At 34.8% G+C, this 22,889-nt stretch overlaps 1 protein-coding gene across 28 annotated transcripts in view; it reads right to left on the minus strand.

Moving 5' to 3' along the window:
* LOC143252520 (growth factor receptor-bound protein 14-like) overlaps positions 1-22,889 on the minus strand; it is a 119,495-nt gene that overhangs the window by 22,578 nt on the left and 74,028 nt on the right. For 17 of the 28 annotated variants that reach the window (XM_076504784.1, XM_076504772.1, XM_076504793.1 and 14 more), the window contains one exon: positions 17,474-17,575. In XM_076504784.1, the coding sequence (XP_076360899.1) occupies positions 17,474-17,523 (50 nt within the window). In that variant the 5' untranslated portion in view covers positions 17,524-17,575. Of the gene's footprint in view, positions 1-2,823; positions 6,788-15,763; positions 16,025-16,451; positions 16,954-17,473; positions 17,576-18,316; positions 18,395-19,948; positions 20,599-22,889 lie in introns of those variants that run through there. The other 11 variants (XM_076504796.1, XM_076504785.1, XM_076504780.1 and 8 more) reach the window with 8 other exon arrangements.

Raw genomic sequence — 22,889 nt, forward strand, 5'->3', positions numbered from 1 at the left:
ACACTACATAAATACACGTGTCGTAAAGTTTGATAGATAATATATACTAGCTATCTGTCATAACTTAAGCCTAAAGGAATAACTACTAATGACCATAATGATAAGGTTTACCTTATAATTCCATCTACAGGCATTGGAATAAACTTAATTAAAGTCGGAAGTCAAAGGCACTTTCACACAACAATTTTTATCTAACGTTTACAAAATTAAGTACTTAGCTATTCTTCCAAGAGAACATTTGACAATAATATCTTATTATAATATATAATAAAGAGTTAGATAGCCTAACCGCTGAAGAATTACTCAGCGTTGTGTCCTCTACATCCAAATGTAGTTCATCCTCTGGCCCGGCATGGCCAAGCGCGTTAAGGCGTTCGACTCGTAATCCGAGGGTCGCGGGTTCGAATCCCGGTCGCACCAAACATGCTCGCCCTTTCATCCGTGGAGGCGTTATAACGTTACGGTCAATCCCACTATTCGTTGGTAAAAGAGTAGCCCAAGAGTTGGCGGTGGATGGTGATGTCTAGCTGCCTTCCCTCTAGTCTTACACTGCTAAATTAGTGCAGATAGTCCTCGAGTAGCTTTGCGCGAAGTTCAAAAAATAAACAAACAGTTCATCCTCTCGTATTCATTCCCTCCATTAAACACGTTCTCACCGCAACCGTGATACCATAATTAACGAAGATTTATGGCTAGTAATGAGTAAAGGTCCAAAACCACGAAAATGTCCAAAAATTAAGTAGAAATGAACCTCAAAAGTACTTAGTATACCGCTCAGTAAAGATTTTCACAACCGGAGTATAAAAAAATATTAAAAGTAAATAAAGTAAAAGAAACTCGGTAAATAAAATGAAAAATATCATCAATAAACGTGCAATACAGTAAAAGAATTCCCCTCGCTGGACTCAGCAGGTAGCTTGATGTAGCTTTGCTATGAGAAAAAAAACAAAAAAACACAAAGAAATTTCACTATTAACAAAGAGGAGTATCTGATCCTTCAGATTATTGACAGAGAAGATACACCATCGCTTCAGGTGATTTAAGCAGGTAACAACTTTTCACTTGTAAAAAGTGTTATTTACAATTTTATGTAAAAAAAACCACTAAGGTTTTAATTTGAATATGTCATAACCTTTGGATAACGAGGTTTATAAATACGTTACAGCTAATACAGAAAGTAAATATATGCGTTTCAGGTTTGTCAACGTTTTGCATACGTTATCAACGAAATGTCACACACACACACATATATATAATCATTTCAAGTCCCTAAGCTACGTTAAACACCGTACAAATACGGGCTTGTTGCTGGGCCAAAAAGCCAAGCATACAGTAGTATTATCACAGAAAGAACCAGTATTCAACCGTTCATAATATACTATCAACAATTCCACTAAATGTAAAGGGAAACTTATAGAGCTTGACTATAACATAATATACACTTGACTTCAACAATATTTATGTCAACCTTACTTTTGATAAAATATGAAGAAAAAAAGTCTTTTATAACAATTTTAATATCGTTTAATAATTCGAGTATATTATTATTCCGTATGAGAAACGTAAAAATTTCTATAACAATGTCACTCAAAACAATTAGCACTGTTTCGTACAGAAATAATCCTATCGGGCAGTGTATTTTTATTTCTAAACACATTTGTGAAATTTGGCCAACATGTACAGTAGATACAAGGAATTCCAGTGGGATGTAACTTCAGTCCGCAAGTTGAACATCTGTATTTATGAGGACTAGAAGTTTCATACCTTTTAACCATGGTGAGAAAGACTATAAATATAGCAAAGCTTTACACGTCAGTCGCGCTTGTAAATATATAAACTACGTTCTTACACCGTATTGTCTAGGTTTTCTATACTCATTTCTGGAAATGTATCCACCAAAAAACCTCTTCCACTAATAATAAATCAAAGTATCTGGTTTTTAGATAGCATCATTAAATCCAGCTTTTCTGTTTGAATATCTTCAATAAAATGTACATCTTAAACTTACAAACTTCCCATTTCCAAACAATTGATATATGTTTGTGGAATTTCGCGCAAAGCTACTCCAGGGCTATTTGCACTTGACGTCTCTAATTTTGAAGTGATAGACAAGAGAGAAGGCAGCTAGTTAACAGCACCCACTGCCTATTATTAAGCTATCACTTAGCAACGAGTAATAGAACCGAACTTCATATTATAAAGCCCACATGACCTAAAGGGCTAACACATTCGGTGATGCAATTCGAACTCGTAACAAACCATATTGCGAGACAAGCGCCCTGAAAACCAAACGTACGTTTACTGCTCTCGGCCTAGTATATACAATGTAATTTGCTCATTATTACAATATTTTGTGGATAGAGCTTTTAATATTTCTCTCACTGTTCACAAATGGAGTTACACATTGTTCAATTTAAACACAAAATACATTCAGTTCTTGGAGCACGATACTTTAAAAACCTCCAAATCCACACTTCAATTCCCTGGGACATTGTTTAGGGTTAATATTGAACAGCTTTATTGTACTTCAATTATATAATACTGTTACGTATTATAATTTATTTCGAACGAGTCTCCGACTTATTATGTTACGTTTCTAACGTATTACTACTTCAAATAACCGGATAATTAAACCTGAATTAAGAAACTGATTAAAATTAAATGTCAGTATGCATCAAATTTATGATATTTGCCAACAAGATTAATGCCACAATTTTCTTTTTTTAACACAAATATATTTTAATACACAAACAAAAAACAATACATTTTATAATAATAGTTATTATAAATGATGGTTTAAATACAAGAGTTTTACAAACTTACAAGCAATACTGAGTCTTATATCTGGTCTGGAACTGAAACTTGTATCGACGTTCACGGAGAGCAAATTAATTCTCTGTTGACACACCTGTATACTTATTTTGACGGCTAGCGAGCTTGAAGCACCTGTAAGTTTCACCGGCGACAGTATCTGATGTCCTGGGAGAAATACTAGCATCCGTAGTTAATTCACTGAAGTTGAACGGTTTCTAAAGCTCGAAATCTATAACGTTCTTAATCATATTCTGTAGTTTCCCCATTATTGGCGTTAATCACAATTATAGATTCCGAGGCCTATAACGTACTGACTGTAGCTGACCAATAACACATAACTGTGTCTCGGCGCATTGGTTTTATATACCAATCATCCGAATTTCTAGAAAGTTCAAAAAGGTTTGAACACACTAGCGTTTTCGTAAAACAAATATTATTAATTCTTATTCCAAGAATCTTCTACAAATTTAGAGAACAGGCGGGATTTGCGCAATACGCATCCAACAATATGCATCACATCTGAAATAAACGTAGGCACTAAAATAAATGCACAACAGTATATCTATTACAAATATTTACGTATACAGTATGACATTATACAATTAGTTTTTACGTATTACTTTCTTTGCCATATCAACGACTATTGTAGATTTTCTTTTAAATGTTATTATTTTTGAATTATCGACTTTATACAGGGTTATCATGTTTCTTTTTCGGCTTTTACGGAATATTTAACGCTATTTATTACTTCTTGTAACCAGCTCTGTATTTCTTACAAGGGATATTTAAATGAAGAGGAGTAAAATTTTTATACACACCATACATTATGTCTAGATTTATTTGTACTACATTTAACCCTGTTACATTTTCATGAACGGTTCAGGTATTATTCATATTTTTCATTTGTTATTTTGTAACTTCATAAACACCAGTTTCTGTTTGAACTATAAGTAATTTACTGTTACAAATGTGACACAGTTCAAACAGCAAGTCTCAGAAGTTCTCAAAATATCTCTCGACTTCAAAATTAGACAATACGGATGGCTTAATGAGTTTTAATAGGTCAAAAGGTGACCTGAGTAGAAATCACAGACATACTTATTATATTAAGGTTATATGTTTCAAACAGATTTACTTTTACAATAGTAGTTCAAGCCAACAGCTAGTGTTTTTGTATTCTCTAATTAAGGTATACTATTTATTCATTGTTACTTTCATTTACAATATTGGTTGTATATCGAATATCGTTAACTTTCTATTCTAGTTTATTGTTTACCATCTTACTTTTATTATAAAAATTATTTTGCATTTCTTAACGTATTTATGAATAATTTGCCGAATCTAATGACATATTAGCGGAATTACGTAAATAGCGAGTATACACAACTGATGAAATAATGCATTCTAAATTTTAATCAAGGAGAAAATTTCTTTTTATTTGGATCTGGGAAGGTCAAGTAGAAAAGTACCTGGACAACTATTTAGCAATTAAAAGGCTAAATGGGTCGAAATGTTCGGTATTTACATAACTTTTACTATAATCAGGTTTTCAGAAAACTACGTAAAAATATTTTTATCGAAATGAAGGCCATAATTAAAATCATTTCTTCAATATTTTTATAGACGAATAATTAATTACTTAATAGATTATTTAATGGACTCTCATGAAAACAGCTCTAATACTATATACATCTGAAATACTATCCAAGCAGCTGAAAATAAAGTATTCTATCAGGGTAAACTCTAATTAACTTAGTCATATTCAGCTTATGTGCAATAATGTTAAACTAAGCATTTTACAATTAAATATGAACTAAATGTACAATTATAGACCTCATATTCCAAGATATTTAAAATACTGATGGCGAAGTCTGACTTGTAAATCAGCTTTAATGCATAATGCATTTTACTCAATTTCTGTTGATGTTGAAGACAAATAAAAGACAACTATAGGTGTAAATAAGTGAGTTTGTTTCATAATATTTGTTATGGTGTGGATATGAATAAAATATTTTACATTCTCATAATAGTACTAGACTTCTTGTACTACCAAACACCACATTCTTTTTCAAGTCAGTTTAGGATTTAGTGAGAAGCGTATACTAGTATTTGTTTCCTTTTTTTTAACATGGCAGTGTAAGGCAACTAGTAATCACCACCAACCGCCAACTCTTGGGCTACTCTTTTACCGGCGAATAGTGAAATTGACCGTCATATTATAACACCCCAACAGCTGAAAGAGCAAGCATGTTGGGTGTGACGAAGATTCGAACCCGCGGCTTTTAGATTACGAGTCGAACGCCTCAACCCACCTGGCCATGCCGGGCCAGACAAAATAGTCCATCACAACCATAACTTATTTATTCCCACTGTTACTCTGTGACAGTAAATAAAAACATGGACAGATACGCTTTCAAATGGCGCTCCAACATTATCTTGCTGTCGCTACTCATTTATTTTGTGGATCTTTATCTAACAGCAGAATTCTCATGTTTTACACCAATTCTCTACACACAGCCCAAACCTAAAGAAGTGTTCACTTACTCTCTTCTGTCTTCTGAACACTCAAGTATCTCACTGTTGGAAGATTGTGGAGATGACAGAGTGCTTTGTCCAAATAACAACCGTGATCATCGTTGTCCACTGTTGTCTTCCCTTTTATAAAATAACAAGCACGCTTGTAGGCATAATGAACCCATTGTGCCCAGTACAACTTCATGTTCGGGCTGGATAAAGTGAATATTTGTCAAGTGTTTTTTCTGCATTATTCTTAATCTAATCGCTAATTGATTTCAATCTCGTATATTTTGTTTGGTTGCCATTCAGTACACTGTTGGAGCGACCTCTTTATTATTACTTGTGAACTTTCCATCTTGGGCTCTATTCTGTTACTTTCCTTTCTTCACAGAGTCTGCATTCTCCATTCAACAAATATTCTTCCAGATACTGTGTCAGCATCTCCGTGATTCCGTTTATGGACGTGCACAATGTTAAAGTTGTACTTCTGATATTTCCGGATCTATCTTGCTTCCACCTACCGGATTGTGAAACTTCACAGATACTTCAATGTTGAATGATAAGAAGGTCGAAACGTTGTTCGCTCTTCTATGTAAAATATTTTCTCAACCCAAACGAGCCGTTTTTGCATATAAATTTATCTACAAGTGGGTTTCTCGACATCACTGAAACATATGTCCATATAAATATCGACGAAAATTACTTAGTGTTAAACAACGCTTTGGAGCTCTTGTCAAGTTATACGATACCTTACTTCTGCAATATTCATTGACTTTCTTATAGTAGATAATCATTTGGTAATGTCTGGTCCATATAACTGCTCGGCAGTCCTGACAACACTCTGGATGTACTTTTCCATTCTGTAATTATGGAGTTTCACAAAGTTCTGGTAATTCCAACCATTAATTCTGTAAATTTCTTCCTGTTCTGCTTTCACACATTTTTCTTGTCGTTTCTTGTTTTTCTTTCAACTGTTTCACCATTCCAGCAAAGTTTCGATCTTACTTCACGATCGTCTTGTTCTTCAATGTTTAACCAATGTTCCATTTTATTTCCACCAAAATAGTTCCATTTCCAGTTGTAACGTGTTCTATAGCTGAGCTGATTCATTTAGATTAACTGGTAAGAATTATATACAGTTCAGTCCTCCTAGTGGTTAAACTTAATTTATTTCCTCAGTAACTTCACAAATGACGTTTCAACAGAAACTCTTAAACTAATTCACATCTAACTTACAAATACATCTACTTGCAGAACTTCCTCACTTGCCAATCAATAACAATCACGCTGAATAACTGACTCACAAGCACACTAACTCTCACTGTGTAACTTACATTAAATACTGATTAACTTATACAATCATTTTCACATTTTACAAGGAAGCTTTGATAATTTTTACACAGAGCTTAAACTTCGCGAAATTTCTAGGTATTTTACCATCACGACATAATAAAATTTTCCCTTTAGCAAACTAAAACCGAAATTAAAATATTACAGATATAGCTTACAACAAACTAAAACCGAAATTAAAATATTACAGATACAGCTCACAACAAACTAAAACCGAAATTAAAATATTACAAATATAGCTTACAACAAACTAAAACCGAAATTAAAGTATTACAGATATAGCTTATAACAAACTAAAACCGAAATTAAAATATTACAGATATAGCTTACAACAATTATGGCAACGACCGGGTACTATATTTTTTTACTAGCGTTTGTTGTTGCACGAGTTTTTATGTGTTGTTAAATATTTATATAAACTCACACTATATTACTGACAAGATGAAATGCATGAGGTCATTAATTCCTACACTTTTTTTAATAAAAACATTCTGCTATTAAAACCCAAAACTTACGATTAATATTTGACGAATAAATAGAGTTTCGGAATAACTTGCTTTCCACGTTTCTATCGAATTTTTGGCTAGTATTAAGAACTAGGGAAAAAAAAAGTTAAAATGAACATCACGACCTTTGATGTTACAAACGCTGGTTTCGATATTCCATTGTATTTAACCTACGACATGTCGACTTTTATTACTTACGATATAACTAGCCATACAGGTGTTAAAAAAAATAAAATATTAAATGCTCTTTTACCAACCCTTGGCGGATCAGCGGCAAGTTTGTAGATTTAAAACGCTAATAAAACGTTGAATAGAATGAAAATAGTTTTGCAGCTTTGTGCTGAAACACCAATATCTTCACTTTTTTAAATTTTATTTTACCCTAGTTTAAAGTACTTAGATTTTACAGTATAGCTTACATGTGATTGCACGTGCAGACTCGGGTTTTTTGCGTCACTAGGCTCGTGAATGTTGTAAATTGAATAATCACGAAACAACTTCACACGCTTCCCGTGCAAATAGAATAAACACGAAATAATTTCACACATTTCCTGCGTAAACAGAATAATCATGAACCAATGTCATACATTTCCTGCCTTCTCTGTAGTGAGAACAGGGTCTAAGTGTTTTGTTGATCAAGTGCCCCTTCGTACGTTCCATTCTGGTGTTGCCCCGAACATGCTCGTCCTTTCAGCCGTGGGGGCATTATAATGTTATGATCAGCTCAACGAATAGTAGGGAAGGCAGATAGTCATCATCACCTATTGCCTTCCCTCTATCTAGTCTTACGCTGCTAAATTAGGGACGGCTAGCGCAGATAGCTCTCGTATAGCTTTGCGCAAAATTACTAAAAAACAAACAAACCTCCCCCTTCCCTGCAGTGGCGCAGCAATATGTCTGCGAATGTACACCGCTAGAAACCGGGTTTCGATACCTGTGATGGGCAGAGAAAAGATGGCCCATTGTGTGGCTTCGTGCTTAACTTCAGACAGACAAGCTGTCCACACGGTTTATTTGTTCTCGGCTGTGCGTAATTTTCTTCTAATAGTTGGAAATGCTTTTCGAAAGGTTTTCAGAACTCTATGTTGAAATGGACTCCCCAGCTATCAACCACAGGTTCAAGCTAAACATTTTTCTTCAATTAGAGAATAAAGTAACTATCTTTCATTTCGATCCCAGTGGTATCTAGAAGGTACAAACTACCACTGAATACAGTACCATTCAAGATCGTGTCAACAAACAGAACACTAACATTTATCAGAGTTCTCTCCTAATGTTTCACACTAGCGTTCACTTTATAGTTACTGTAGCCCCCTGGTGGATAAGCGGTAAGCTTCCCGAGTTACGGCGCTAAAATCTGTGGTTCGATTCCTCGCATTGAACAGAGCGCAGAAAGCCCATTGTTGTAGATTAGCATTGACGACATAACTTTTAGCAACAAATGTATTTTTCAGGTGAATATTACAAACTTAATGAAAAAGTCCGATGAATTTATTTTGTTGTTAAAAGAAATAATAATAATAAATCTTGATATATTAGTTTTTACAATAGGGGTATTGTAGGTACAAACATTGGTAGTCTTAAAATACATGTGTACAAACGTATAGTAGTTACACGTAATACTAGTTTAAATACAATAGCTTTTGTCTGATTATCTCCGGGACCATTATTGAAAATACGGTCGATACACATGATCAAATTATAAAACACTGTTATTTACATGCGAGACAAATTTATTTTATACCAATATCATTAAGTAATAATTTGGCACCACTGTCAAGGCCATCTTCAACATTGTTGTAAATATTTATATTAGTGTCCCCTATAATTACACATTTGACATTCACATCTTTATAAAGCTCGATGATGAATATATTTATTATTCAAGTTGGGGAACGACAGAGTGCTGTTACATGTTTCCCTTTCCTTCACATGTACAACCAAACAGTTACAGTTGGTAAATTGTTCCTTCTATTTTGATTTGTGCATTTAAACCGACTTTAACGTAAATCATTATAAGTCATTATTCTGTTAAAATTTAATAAAATTCTAGTTTCCAGTTAATTTAATTTTTGCATTAATAACGTGAAATAACCTGGCGTCCTGTATAACAATGTTTATCCTGGTGCTCATATAACAATGTTTATCCTGGTGTCCTACATAACAATGTTTATTCTGGTGCTCTATTTAACAATATTTATCCTGGCATCTTACATAGCAATGGGTCCGACCTAATCCTAAGTATATCTCGGGACGTTTGTCAAATAATAATCTTTTAAATTTTAAGGGAGGATTGTTTGTTTGTTTGTTTTGGAATTTCGCACAAAGCTACTCGAGGGCTATCTGTGCTAGCCGTCCCTAATTTAGCAGTGTAAGACTAGAGGGAAGGCAGCTAGTCATCACCACCCACCGCCAACTCTTGGGCTACTCTTTTACCAACGAAAAGTGGGATTGACTGTCACATTATAACGCCCACACGGCTGGGAGGGCGAGCATGTTTGGCGCGACTCGGGCGCGAACCCGCGACCCTCAGATTACAAAGCGCACGCCTTAACGCGCTAGGCCATGCCAAGCCCTTTAAGGCAGGAGAATCTGAGAATTAACCAATAAACACGAGTTACGCAATATCGTGGTTCCCCCGGGTAAACAGGGGGAGCCGTGCGGGTTCAGCTTTCTTTGTGGTCTTTGCAAAGAACACGCTTATACCAGTCGTTTATATTTAGATTTGTCCAGCTTAACAATACACGAAAGAGAAACATGCTGTTTATTGTTTAATATATGAATTTCCAACAGCGAGATTCAAGCATTGTTCCATTTAGAGTTAGGCCGTACATTTGTTATACATGCAAATTAAACGTTTCCCCTTAACAATGTTTTCACTGTATTACTCAGATTTAATGGCATTTTAACCAATTCCTTTTCGCTCCCTACAAGATGAAAGTGGCGGGAAACAACAACGATTTCTTTTACACAATCGTTCACTTAGTGAGGTCATAGACGACGAAATTCGTGCCTGAAAATTTGTAAAACATTATTTTAAAGGGGGGATGAAAGACTTTGAACTGAATTCTGAGCTAATAGGGTGAATGGCCATGAAGAATAATCTTGTACAGCCCCCACCCCCCACTGGCACACCCGAAGTGGGTAGTCCATTGTGTAGCGTTGTGCTTAATTCCAAACAAACAACTTCATATATTAATAATATATTTTTACGAAGAAAACGTAAAAAAAACTTATCATTCTGGTTTGTTCTAAACTGACAGAAGGAAATGAATAAATAAATGTTTAGGACGAAACCCCGTTGCGATGAACAAAGTTCTGTAAAAAGGAAAATAAAAGCAAAAAAGTGACTTTTAAAATTGAGTGAAAACTCGACCACCGCTCCAACACACGCCTTCCTTTTTAGGCCTTCCATAAAGTTCGTCAAATGTATGTTACATCTGTGTGTTATAAACGTCACCTTCTAGAATTGTAAGCATCACTTTGTACGGATATTTATTATTGTCGATATCTACACCCTCTGTTTATGTATTTGAAATTCGATATTAGTTCAGCTTGTAGCTTTGTGTACGTGTACGTTCAGCCAACTCCTTCCACGGTTAAGAAGTTAACAAGACTAAATTATGCAACTGAATTTGGGATGGTTCCTGGGATGTTCTTATCTTATATGGAACAGCCCCATCCCCAAAATAAAAAGGTTACTAGAGTAGGGGTTAAAACACCCTCAGACATGATGGGGATCTATGAACAGTTTTTCAAGGTTCATTATTCTGATTGTGACAGAATTCTGTGTTCCCTCCACAATATCCTGAGAACGACATGTTAAAAGCTGTGCTTATACAACTACACACAGACAAACTAGTAACAAAACGTGCTTATGTACCACAGACAGGTTTTATAATTATTTTTTCCGTGTATGGATCCTCTTTTGAGACAGCTACTAGAGTAATTAATAATAATAATGGAAGTCGGTCGGGGTAAAATCGAGCCTCAGTAACTCACGAGAAGAGTTTTAAACATAAAGTGAGACAACGGTATTTTATGGTATTACTTATAATACTGCTGTTCTCAGGTAATAAATAATGCTACAGGTAATCCTTGCAACTGAAACAACAATACTCTGAATAGTAAGTATCTTTGCAATATGAATAGTGACACTGTAGGTATCCTTGCAATATGAATAGTGACACTGTAGGTATCTTGCAATATGAATAGTGACACTGTAGGAAACCTTACAATTAGAAGGATTTACAAGATCAACACTAGATTAGATTTTTTACGAGACTAAACGTTTTCATCACAGACTGTAATTCCGTAGTCACATTTTTCTACATTAATTTTACACCAAAGTTTACCGTTACTTAGCGACCAGGATCAGTTGTGCTACAGTTCTATCGTTCATGAATAAGGATGTTTCCTTCAATTCTAACAGGCCTAAAAACAGTGGCGGCGCCAGGGGGCTTGGGGGCTTGAGCCCCCCAAATAAGCCAAGCCCCCCAGCCCCCAATATTGTTACATACATATATTCATAAAATATGGAAAACACAATCGTCGTTGTTACTTAACAATTAACATCAAAGAGACATAAATCTGTAGAACTCAACGTCTTCATTAAGATGAAAGATAGTCAGCCTGATAGTGACCTTATTTTTCCTCAGTGTATTGACTTCACATGGGATAATTCATTTCTGCTATGTAAACTATGTCTTTATGTTATATTTATTTTGATTTGTAGCTTTACTCTTAATGGTATATTAAATGTTCAATCTAAGCTAATCTTGATTTTCTTTATTATTATGTATTACCTTGGGTGGAATTTAGGTGAGTTTCTTTTTTTACATACACGAATATTTTCATAAACAGATTATTTCTAATTTGTAATAATGAATTATTAATCAGAGTATGAGTTTCCAATGAAAACTGCATTGAAAACGCAGTTCAAAATATCACACCTTTCTGAAATGTACCTTGGTATTTACATTATTATAATTTACCATCTATACTTCATATTGATGAAATTTTAGAAGCCCCTCCACAGTTTACCTCAGTTCCTCCCCAACGAAAATATCCTGGTGCTGCCACTGCCTAAAAGTTTTTTCCTTCATTTCTAACAGACCTGAATGTTTTTCCTTCAGTTCTAACAGGCCTAAAAGTTTTTCTTGAGTTCTACCAGGCCTAAAGGTTTTTCCTTCATTTCTAACAGACCTAAAAGTTTTTTCCTTCATTTCTAACAGGCCTGAAAGTTTTTTCCATCAGTTAGAACAGACCTAAAAGTTTTTTCCTTCAGTTCTAACAGGCCTAAAAGTTTTCCTTCATATCTAACAGGCCTGAAAGTTTTTCCTTCAGTTATAACAGGCCTGAAAGTTTTTCTTCAGTTCTAACAGGCCTGAAATTTTCCATCAGTTCTAACAGGCCTGAAAGTTTTCCTTCAGTTCCAACAGGCCTGAAAGTTTTTCCATCAGTTCTAACGGGCCTGAGAGTTTTTTCCATCAGTTCTAACGGGCCTGAGAGTTTTTTCCATCAGTTATAACAGGCCTGAAAGTTTTTTCCATCAGTTAGAACAGACGTAAAAGGTTTTTCCTTCAGTTCTAACAGGCCTGAAAGTTTTTCCTTCAGTTCTAACAGGCCTGAAATTTTCCATCAGTTCTAACAGGCCTAAAAGTTTTTCCTTCAGTTCTAACAGGCCTGAAAGTTTTCCTTCTGTTCTAACAGGCCTGAAAGTTTTCCTTCAGTTCCAACAAACCTGAAAGTTTTTCCAACAGTTATAACAGGCCTAAATTTTTTCCTTCAGTTCTAACAGGCCTGAAAGTTTTTCCATCAGTTAGAACAGACCTAAAAGGTTTTTCCTTCAGTTCTAACAGGCCTAAAAGTTTTCCTTCATATCTAACAGGCCTGAAAGTTTTTCCTTCAGTTATAACAGGCCTGAAATTTTCCATCAGTTCTAACAGGCCTGAAAGTTTTCCTTCAGTTCCAACAGGCCTGAAAGTTTTTCCATCAGTTCTAACGGGCCTGAGAGTTTTTTCCATCAGTTATAACAGGCCTAAAAGTTTTTTCCTTCAGTTATAACAGGCCTGAAAGTTTTTTCCATCAGTTAGAACAGACGTAAAAGGTTTTTCCTTCATTTCTAACAGGCCTGAAATTTTCCATCAGTTCTAACAGGCCTGAAAGTTTTTCCTTCAGTTCTAACAGGCCTGAAAGTTTTCCTTCTGTTCTAACAGGCCTAAAATTTTTTTCTTCAGTTCTAACAGGCCTGAAAGTTTTCCTTCAGTTCCAACAGGCCTGAAAGTTTTTCCATCAGTTATAACAGGCCTAAATTTTTTCCTTCAGTTCTAACAGGCCTGAAAGTTTTTCCATCAGTTATAACAGGCCTAAATTTTTTTCTTCAGTTCTAACAGGCCTGAAAGTTTTCCATCAGTTATAACAGGCCTAAAAGTTTTTTCCTTCAGTTATAACAGGCCTAAATTTTTTCCTTCAGTTCTAACAGGCCTGAACGTTTTTCCATCAGTTATAACAGGCCTAAATTTTTTTCTTCAGTTCTAACAGGCCTGAAAGTTTTCCATCAGTTATAACAGGCCTAAAAGTTTTTCCTTCAGTTATAACAGGCCTAAAAGTTTTCCTTCAGTTTTAACAGGCCTGAAAGTTTTTCCATCAGTTATAACAGACCTAAAAGTTATTTTTATTTCAGTTATAACAGGCCTAAAAGTTTTCCTTCAGTTATAACAGGATTAAAAGTTTTTCCTTCATTTCTAACAGGCCTGAAATTTTTTCCTTCAGTTCTAACAGGCCTAAAAGTTTTTTTTTTTCCTTCAGTTCTAACATGCCTAAACGTTTTGATAAAAAATACGTTAATGCAAATGTTTGTTTTTCCTTTTCTCTTAATTTATGTTTCTGTCAAACATACCCCCTGAGTGCCTTTCCTTCATGAAGTACAGTACTACTGGAGTTTCTCTCAGTAATACAGATTTTCTATCAGTGGTTATCATGAAATTGTGGGCCTGAAAGTCCGTGGTTCGCGCCCCGTTACTGCCAAAAACAAAGCCTGTAAGAATCACGCTCCGTCTTTTGGACCGTGGATGTGATATAAAAATGACGTTCATATCCCACTATTCGGTTTTACAATAGTAACCTTTCCTATAGTCTATCACTGCAAATATAGGGACGGCTAAGAGCAGATATCCCTCTAGCAGATATGGGCAAAATAAAATAGTAATGACTGAGTATAACTACAATAACATTTTTTTGTTTTAATCAGAATACAGTAAAAATGCTATCATAGATATCTTGATCCAACACTCTAATCAATACTGCAGTTATCACTCAATTGCCATAGTAAAACTGTAGGTTACAGAGTTACTACAGTTACACAGTGTGCGCACGTATATTTACCAGTTCCGGCTAACGAGTTTTAAATTTTCTGCATGTAACGACGCCTCTATCTGCACTCTTTTCTTCAAACTGAACTGTTAAAAAATGTGGAATGGCCTAGCACAGCCAGCTGATTAGGGAGCGCTCGACTCTCATTCTGAGGGTCACAGATTCGAATATCTATCGCACCAAACATGCTCGCCCTTTCAGTCGTAGGGGCGTTATAACTGTAACAGTCAATCCAATTATTCGCTAGCAAAAGAGTCGCTCAAAAGTTGAGGATGGGTGGTGATTACTAGCTACCTTCCATCTGGTCTTTCACTGCTAAATTAGGGACGGCTAGCGCAAGTAGTACTCATGTAGTTTTATGCGAAATTCAAAAACAAATCAAACAAACAAACCTTTAGGAGGAAATGATAAAAGGCCACAATAATATTTTATCAATATTTAAAGTGCTGGTGAAGCCAAACAAACCATACAGTAGTATAGTGGTCATGAAACAATAATACTTTATCAATAATCAAAGTGCTGGTGAAGCCAAACAAACCATACAGTAGTATAGTGGTCATGAAACAATAATACTTTATCAATAATCAAAGTGCTGGTAAGGCCAGAAAAACAATACCGTATTATAGTGGTCATGAAACAACGTTTTATCAACAATCAATGTGCTGGTGAAGCCAAACAAACAATACAATGGTATAGTTGTCATGAAAAAACAATATTTTATCAATAATCAAAGTGCTGGTGAAGCGAAACAATCAATACAGTAGTATTGTGGTTATGAAACTAAATTTTTATCAATGATTAAAGTGCTCGTGAAGCCAAACCACAGTATATTATAGTGGTCATTATTCAACTTTTAGACAGACGCATGTGGAGTTTCCTGGAATAAATGACGTATCCATTAAAATGAAAGTGGACATCGTCTGTACACAGAAAGTTTAGTTACACAGTTTCATTTATCATCGACATGTCTCTAACTCAATGCTGTTTGTTCGTATTTAAGCACAAATCAACACAATAAATTATGTATGCTCATAACAAACCCCAAATTTAGTGTTATAAGTCTTCACTGAGACTAACCGCTACACCACCACAGCCAAATTTCAGTGTGGAAACCATGGCTCAAAGGTGGATGACCACTTTTAATGACATGCAGCCGTTTAAAGAAGTAGTCTGAGGTTTGGTGTATTATTATAGGTTCTGACATTTGCGGTCATTAAGTTTTATAGCAGCTTCGTTTGGCGCTGGAGTTTGAATAACCTTCGTCACTTCTCCTACAAATATGGCAGCTTCAATGAGGAGAAGAGAATCTTTTAAAGAGTCAGTTACATTTAACCAACACGTTATTTTTTTACGTCCTTAGAGTACTGACATGGAAATGGAAGTCCATTTTCTCTTTGGAAATGACTCTTGACTAAAGCAGAACTACCGTCGTAATGACAGCACAGTCGTGCGATATTGTATTGCTGAAAGAAAAAAAACAAAAACTAACAAAAATAACGATAAATCAATGCTAGTTTGAGAGAAAATATGTTTGGGTATGCAATACGATACGGTTTTCAAACATCCTATGCCTTATTCAAACTTTTAAACACAAAACTCTGACGAAATTGTTTCTCTAAAAAAAGTATTTTTGTACGGAATAAATATATATAAACATGGTTTTTCTCTCTTGATCACCTTACATATATACAGTCTGTTATTTCCTTATTACTATGACCCTTTTTTTTCTATACTAATTTCATTATCAACAGGAATATTTGCTCATGTAGATACATTTAGAGTCGATAAGAAGTTAGTGCAGTTTGTAAATAAAGTAACAGATGGCGATACTTGCATGCTAAATAAATAGAAAAGAACATTTGCCTTGCAAGTGTACATAATTTCCATTACCGAGTTACATGTTACAAAATTCACTGCTTCTTCTAGAATCAGCCACCTCGTGTGCGTTTCATCATAACAGTTCAGTCAAGTGCAGGCATAACGCAATCAATTTAAATGTCTTGAACAGTTGTCTACAAGGACGATTCTCGAAAGAAAGAAAAAATATAGTTATCACAGAATGCTAAAACTGAGTCAAACGCTGCTATCTGTACGAAAACATTTACTGGCATTGCCATTCATGGGTCGCTCTTCATTTAAAACTAATGTATGACGGGGAAAAAAAAGGAATCTAGACCTTTCAAAAATTTTTTCTTTAGAAAAACAGCCAAGTGAACTTTAAACAATAACTTTGATATCTCTACGCTGGAATTAACATTTTCATTTTCTCGACACTAAACTCATAAAATCAATATCGTTTGTTTAAAATAAATATAAGTAATTCATTATTTTATTCTTATTTAAAACAATTAACCCTAATTAAATATCTTTAATCATCTTCACTATATACATTTCAGTAACTTAGTTCAGTCATATTAAGTTCTGGTTAGTATCATAGATGTGTTATTTGTATAATATTTTTGTTTAATTAAAAAAGGTAAAATCCTACAAGAGTACCTTAACCTTTAAAAAAAATAAACGTTTTGGTTACAGATCCACTTTAGACAGTTAAATGTAAACTGTTATAGTATCTCTTTGACTAAAAACACACCGCAAAATATTCTTTCGTCTTCCGTATAAAAACAAAAAGTTGTATTATTTTGTTTGTTTGGCATAAGCCTACAAAATAAATTATTTTCGTTTTGTTATTTTTTCATTGTGGGAAACGAGCCCCAGCTTTCAGGATTGTAAGTTCTTAAACTTACCGCTGACCCACTGGGAATCCAAGCCAAAAATTGATATTCGAACTGTGAAACATGACTTATTTAATTTACACTTAAACGAAAGTTTTGGAGTTAATAACCAAAACGTGGAATGAAACCACAGTACCACCATGTGTTTACTTGACTTGAAGTCGAACTGTATTTACTCACATGACCGGTGGTCCCAATAGCGGAAATGATGAAAAACGTACACAGCTCATAGTTACATCCACTGTTTTATTTTGTACCTTCTCATTCCAGCTTCTTTATAATCTACAGACAGAAAAATATTTAGCCAAATATAATGAAATTCCGATCTAAATTAAACACTTCATGAAAAGCTTAATAAACTAAAATAGTAATAAATAAACAATCCTGAACTGTAACCATAAATTAAAACAAAAAAACTCACTAGAAATATGGTAATGGTAAACAGACGATGTATAATTTTATAAAAAATGTACAAACAATCCAACACATGAAAAAGGAATAGTCAAATGAAAGTGTCGTCCGAAAACAAAATATTATAAATAGTTGGTTTGCTTGTTTTTTAAATTCGCACAAAGCTACTCGAGGGCTATCTGTGCTAGCCGTCCCTAATTTAGCAGTGTAAGACTAGAGAGAAGGCAGCTAGTTATCACCACCCACCGGCAACTCTTGGGCTACTCTTTTACCAACGAATAGTGAGATTAACCGTAACATTATAACGCCCCACGGCTGAAAGGGCGAGCATGTTAGGCGTGACGGGGATGCGAACTCGCGACCCTCAGATTACGAGTCGCACGCCTTAACACGCTTGGCCATGCCGGGCCATCATAAATAGATGGCATCGAAATAAAAAATACATGTCCTATCTGGTAACTTTAGAAAACAATATATTAACTTAATGCAAAACTAGTAGGTTCATAAAATGTCGGTTTTTATATTTGTACGTTCCAGTGAGATAGTTTCATTTGTCTTATCACTGATACACAACCTGTGTGTGCCTAAGCGGTAAAATATAACCATACATACATATGAGCTAAACGTCACCAATATTAACCAAGATTACAGCTATCTATGGAGGTTTTACGTCCGTTTCTCTTGCATATTCTATTTTGGTGAAAAGAAAAGAAATCTTTAACATATATATATATTTATTACAGCGTTACTACTTTTTAATATATATATTTACAACGTTACTACTTTTTAACATATATATATTTATTTACAAGGTTACTACTTTTTAATATACATATATTTACAAGGGTTTTACAGGTACAATGAATCGTTATTGTTCAATCAGCACGTGGCACGTGGCTTCTGCTATTTGTTGGTACTTTCAGAATACTTTATTTGTTGTTACAGAAGCAGTGCTTACTATTTTATTCTCAACAGTTCTCAACTGCTACAATAAGAGTAAGTTACTGCTATTTTATTACAAGTTACAATAACAGAGGTTAAACTTTAGATGCCACTCCACATCACATATAACGGGGGTACTGGCAGATCGCACCAAACGATCGTTGTCGTCTTAATGTCATGACCAAGTAATTTTTTAAAACTAAAACAAGACTGATTTTTATACATTATGTGAAAACTTTAAATAGCTCGGTTGTTGTTTCTCACGATGGAATAACAGTTTCACATCGTCGTTTTGTTGGAATAAATATATTATTTGAAACGTGTGTTTTCTTATAACAAAGCTACTTCGGGCTATCTGTGGAGGACACCGAGGGGAATCAAACCCCTGATTTTAGCGTTGTAAATCCGTAGACTTACCGCTGTACCAGCGAGGGACATTTAAAATGTATACACCATTTTCGTCTCTCTCAAGAATACAACAATATATATATATATATATGGCGCTTAATCCATTAAAGGATAAATTAAACATCTACATGTGAATCTTACATATAAAAACGTTTCCTTGAGGGTAGTCCCCCTAAACCCCTTGCTAGCACGTAACCTATTACTCAATGGATTGTGTGATCTAATTAGCGTGTAGGGCGTCAAGCTGGCAGGGGCCGAAACTGGCTGCATTTTTTAATTTATGATTTTCAGTTAATTTCGTGATGGTAATAATCATATAAACTAATTTAATAATATTCGTTAGTTCTACCCTCAATTCCCTCATGGACGGCGCAGATAGCCTAGTTGCGCCATAAAACACCAAACCAACCAACCCTCATGGACATAGCAAATATGACAACATAATACGGTAAAACACAGAATAATAAACTTTTTGACAACGCATATGTACTAGTGCAACCGAAATAAATGTTTGTCCAGCAATCTGAAAGACATCGTCTATTTATACACCTGTATTTTGTCGTTTAAATAACATTCACACGTTTCACACAAAGTCTCACTTATTCTTCTCATACCATGCCTCAAGGAATTCGCCTCAGTTTTGACGACACTGTTTTAATGATTTTAAAAGAGCGTTTGCTTCTTCAAAATATGTCTCTCTCCCCAGTGGCATAGCGGTATGTGTGGAAACTTTTAACTTTAGAAACCGAGTTTTTGATAAACGTGGTGGGAAGACCACAAAGAGCCCATGTTTATCTTTGTACTTAACTATAAACAAACAAACAGTCTTCAATACATTTCTTCATTATCCTTATTGTAGACACTTGAATATGTAGAACCCAAGATAAGGCTTACCTTTCGCTTCTTTTGTCAGAAATGCATAACATTGACGAATACTACTTATGTTTCAAAACAGATATGAATATTTGTAGCAAGATGTCAGTTAAACAGGGCCTAACTTTGACATAACCTACAGAGTATATAATGTGTGTGTGTTTACGTATTTCAGTCAAACACTTTCACTTGAGGTTTCGGACAATCATTTTCAAAGTGTAAAGTGGCGAAACTGTTTAAAGCTTCCTACAGGTCTATACATGAATTTGGTGCATTGTTAACTAAGGACGTACAAATATGTAATTTTGTAAAATATCCTAACACTACTGCTTACACGAGTTATGTCACAGGATGGTCACAACGCCAGGTCATACAAAGAGATAGCAAGTCAAACCACGAGAGCTACGTCGCTTCGTATTTGACGCATGCTCAAATGCTATGAACTTCTCTGTCTCGCGTCGAGCTACTACAGACTGTTTGAGAATGTACCGAGCACAAACAAAACAATAATACGTAACTGGACAACCAATGGAATGCCCAAACACGAAACTAGAGATAGAAGAAAGAATAGTGAGTTGTTTACAGTTTTCGCTATCACTTCAGTTCCTGAACGCATGTGAAATACACCTTTTCTCTCTTCTAACAGTCAGTACTCTTTACTGACTATATCGCATCTGTTATTGTTTTTAGCGCTGGATAAATTTGGCTTAGTGCCAAGATTTCTTCACCTATAAAATGGTGGAAAACATTCGCTATTATGGACTCAAAATTCTGAGATTATATAACTGTTTGAATTAAAATAAACTCACAGTCCTTTATTTCTCCAGACAAGTAGCAACAGTTTTAACACAAATAAGTAAATTATTCATTTGTTATAATAATATTAATATTAAAAACAAATGACGAATTTGAAATATACATTTCTGACGAGCACTTCAAAACACTTATCAAAATACATACATAGAAGATACACGGCAAGCATAATTACAGAGAAGGAATCTTAAGAAATGGAATGGATAGAGATGCATACATTAAAATAAACAGGATGCCTCAACCCACAGACTAACAAAGAACTTGCTTGACGTAAAATCACAACGATGCTTTGCATGTGTTTTTGTCGGTTTTTTTTTTGTGATTCAACGAGAATGAATAAAAAATTTTGCAAATATTACCAACCTACTGGTTCTTAAAGAAAGAAAAAAAAAGTTCAGCGCTGATGTACTACAACCACACACCTGGAACACGTTTTTAAAACGAGCTGACGTCACACACGCAAACAGCGATATCTTGCTTCCCCTAAAGATTGAATATTGTAGGGTTGACGACCGCTAAGTTAAAAACTATTTATAGAGAGATTCATAATAGCGTCTGCATTCCCCATAGGCTCGGCTTATTTTACAGCTTCATTCGATACCATATGTTTCTGACCGTCTGGGAACGGGAACAAATCCTTTTGTATATTGTCTACTGCATGAAAACCTTAACTAATACCACTTGTTCTTCTATATCGTTCCTTCATCTAACCGCATCCTACATCATACACACTACAGTACGTCGTTATGAATGAATACGGACTTTCACAACCAACAGAGTATACTACAACCACAGTCGACACAGTACAGAATAATATCACCACCACAAACAACACAATATAGAAGCATATTACCAACACAGCCAACACAGTATAGAACTATATTAACAATACAACCAACACAGTACGTATTTGCGTTGTTGCTACCACAGACAACACAGAATGACAAATATCACTTTAAACACCACTTGAGCACAATATATATTCTCTTCAATGCCACTAACATAGGGTTTCACCCTCTATATCTACACAGCATAGTAAATATCACACTGAATATTTCTAAGGTATAGTAAATATGCCTTCACTGTTTCTACACGTTATACTGAACATCAAACAATTATTCAGTGCCACTAAATCACTATATAAAGTTCAGACTCAGTTCAGTGTTTAGTACCCATATGTGTTGTAAATCGATACAAGGTGTATGGGAAATCAATGAATCGACTTTATAAACCTCTTTTATCTTAAGAAATAGACGTTTGTCCTTAGCAACGACTAACCACTTCTACTCAGGTACATGTATAATTTAATTTTACTGTCAGGTGAAAGTAACCGTTCATCTCTCCCTCTCTCTGTCATATACTACTACCACAGAAGTTTTTCATTTCAAACACACGAGTCTCTCTCCTTTCTAGCATAGAATATGTCAATCTTTCTTTTCGTAAATTAAAAAAGGAAGACGTGCAATAGTATCTTTTTTCTCTTAATTACTCAAGTAGAAACAAAACAGTTAATTCACAAATACGACAGCATTTTATTGAATATACAGTAACGAACTATTTCACAGTGTAACGGATTTACTGTTATGCATTTATTTTAATACCGTCGTTTGTTTCAGTTTGATCCACGTGACGTATATTGTTGAATGTGTATTAAACAAGTCCCACTTGTATTATAAATTTGTGGAAGGTTCTCGAAAGCAAGAATCAATAATATTTGTTTCACAAAAACGCTAGCGTGTCTTCGAACATTGTTGAACCTTGAGAATCTCTGCTTAAGTTACATAAATCGACGCGTCAAGAGACAAACTATTTATTTTGTCAAATAAACTCAGAATATTATAAGCCTCGGAAGTTATATTTGTGATTAACGGTTATCAATCGGAAAAATACAAAATTTGAACAGAAACGTTTATATTTTTCGAACATTACGAAACGTTAAACTTCAGAGAGTTAACTTCGCACGTTAATATTTCTACGAGGACATTAAATATCTTCATCGGTAAAAAAGTCACCTTGTAAACGGTGTGAGGCCAGCCAAGAAAAGACAGCTAGCTAGCTGAGGCAAGGCGTAAGAATATCAACTCAAAATTAATTAGCTCACCTTGAACCTAAACCATCGATAAAATATTCATTTACAGACCAGAAAGAA

Source organism: Tachypleus tridentatus, chromosome 6 (genome assembly GCF_004210375.1).
Source record: "Tachypleus tridentatus isolate NWPU-2018 chromosome 6, ASM421037v1, whole genome shotgun sequence".
Taxonomy (NCBI): Eukaryota; Metazoa; Arthropoda; class Merostomata; order Xiphosura; family Limulidae; genus Tachypleus; species Tachypleus tridentatus.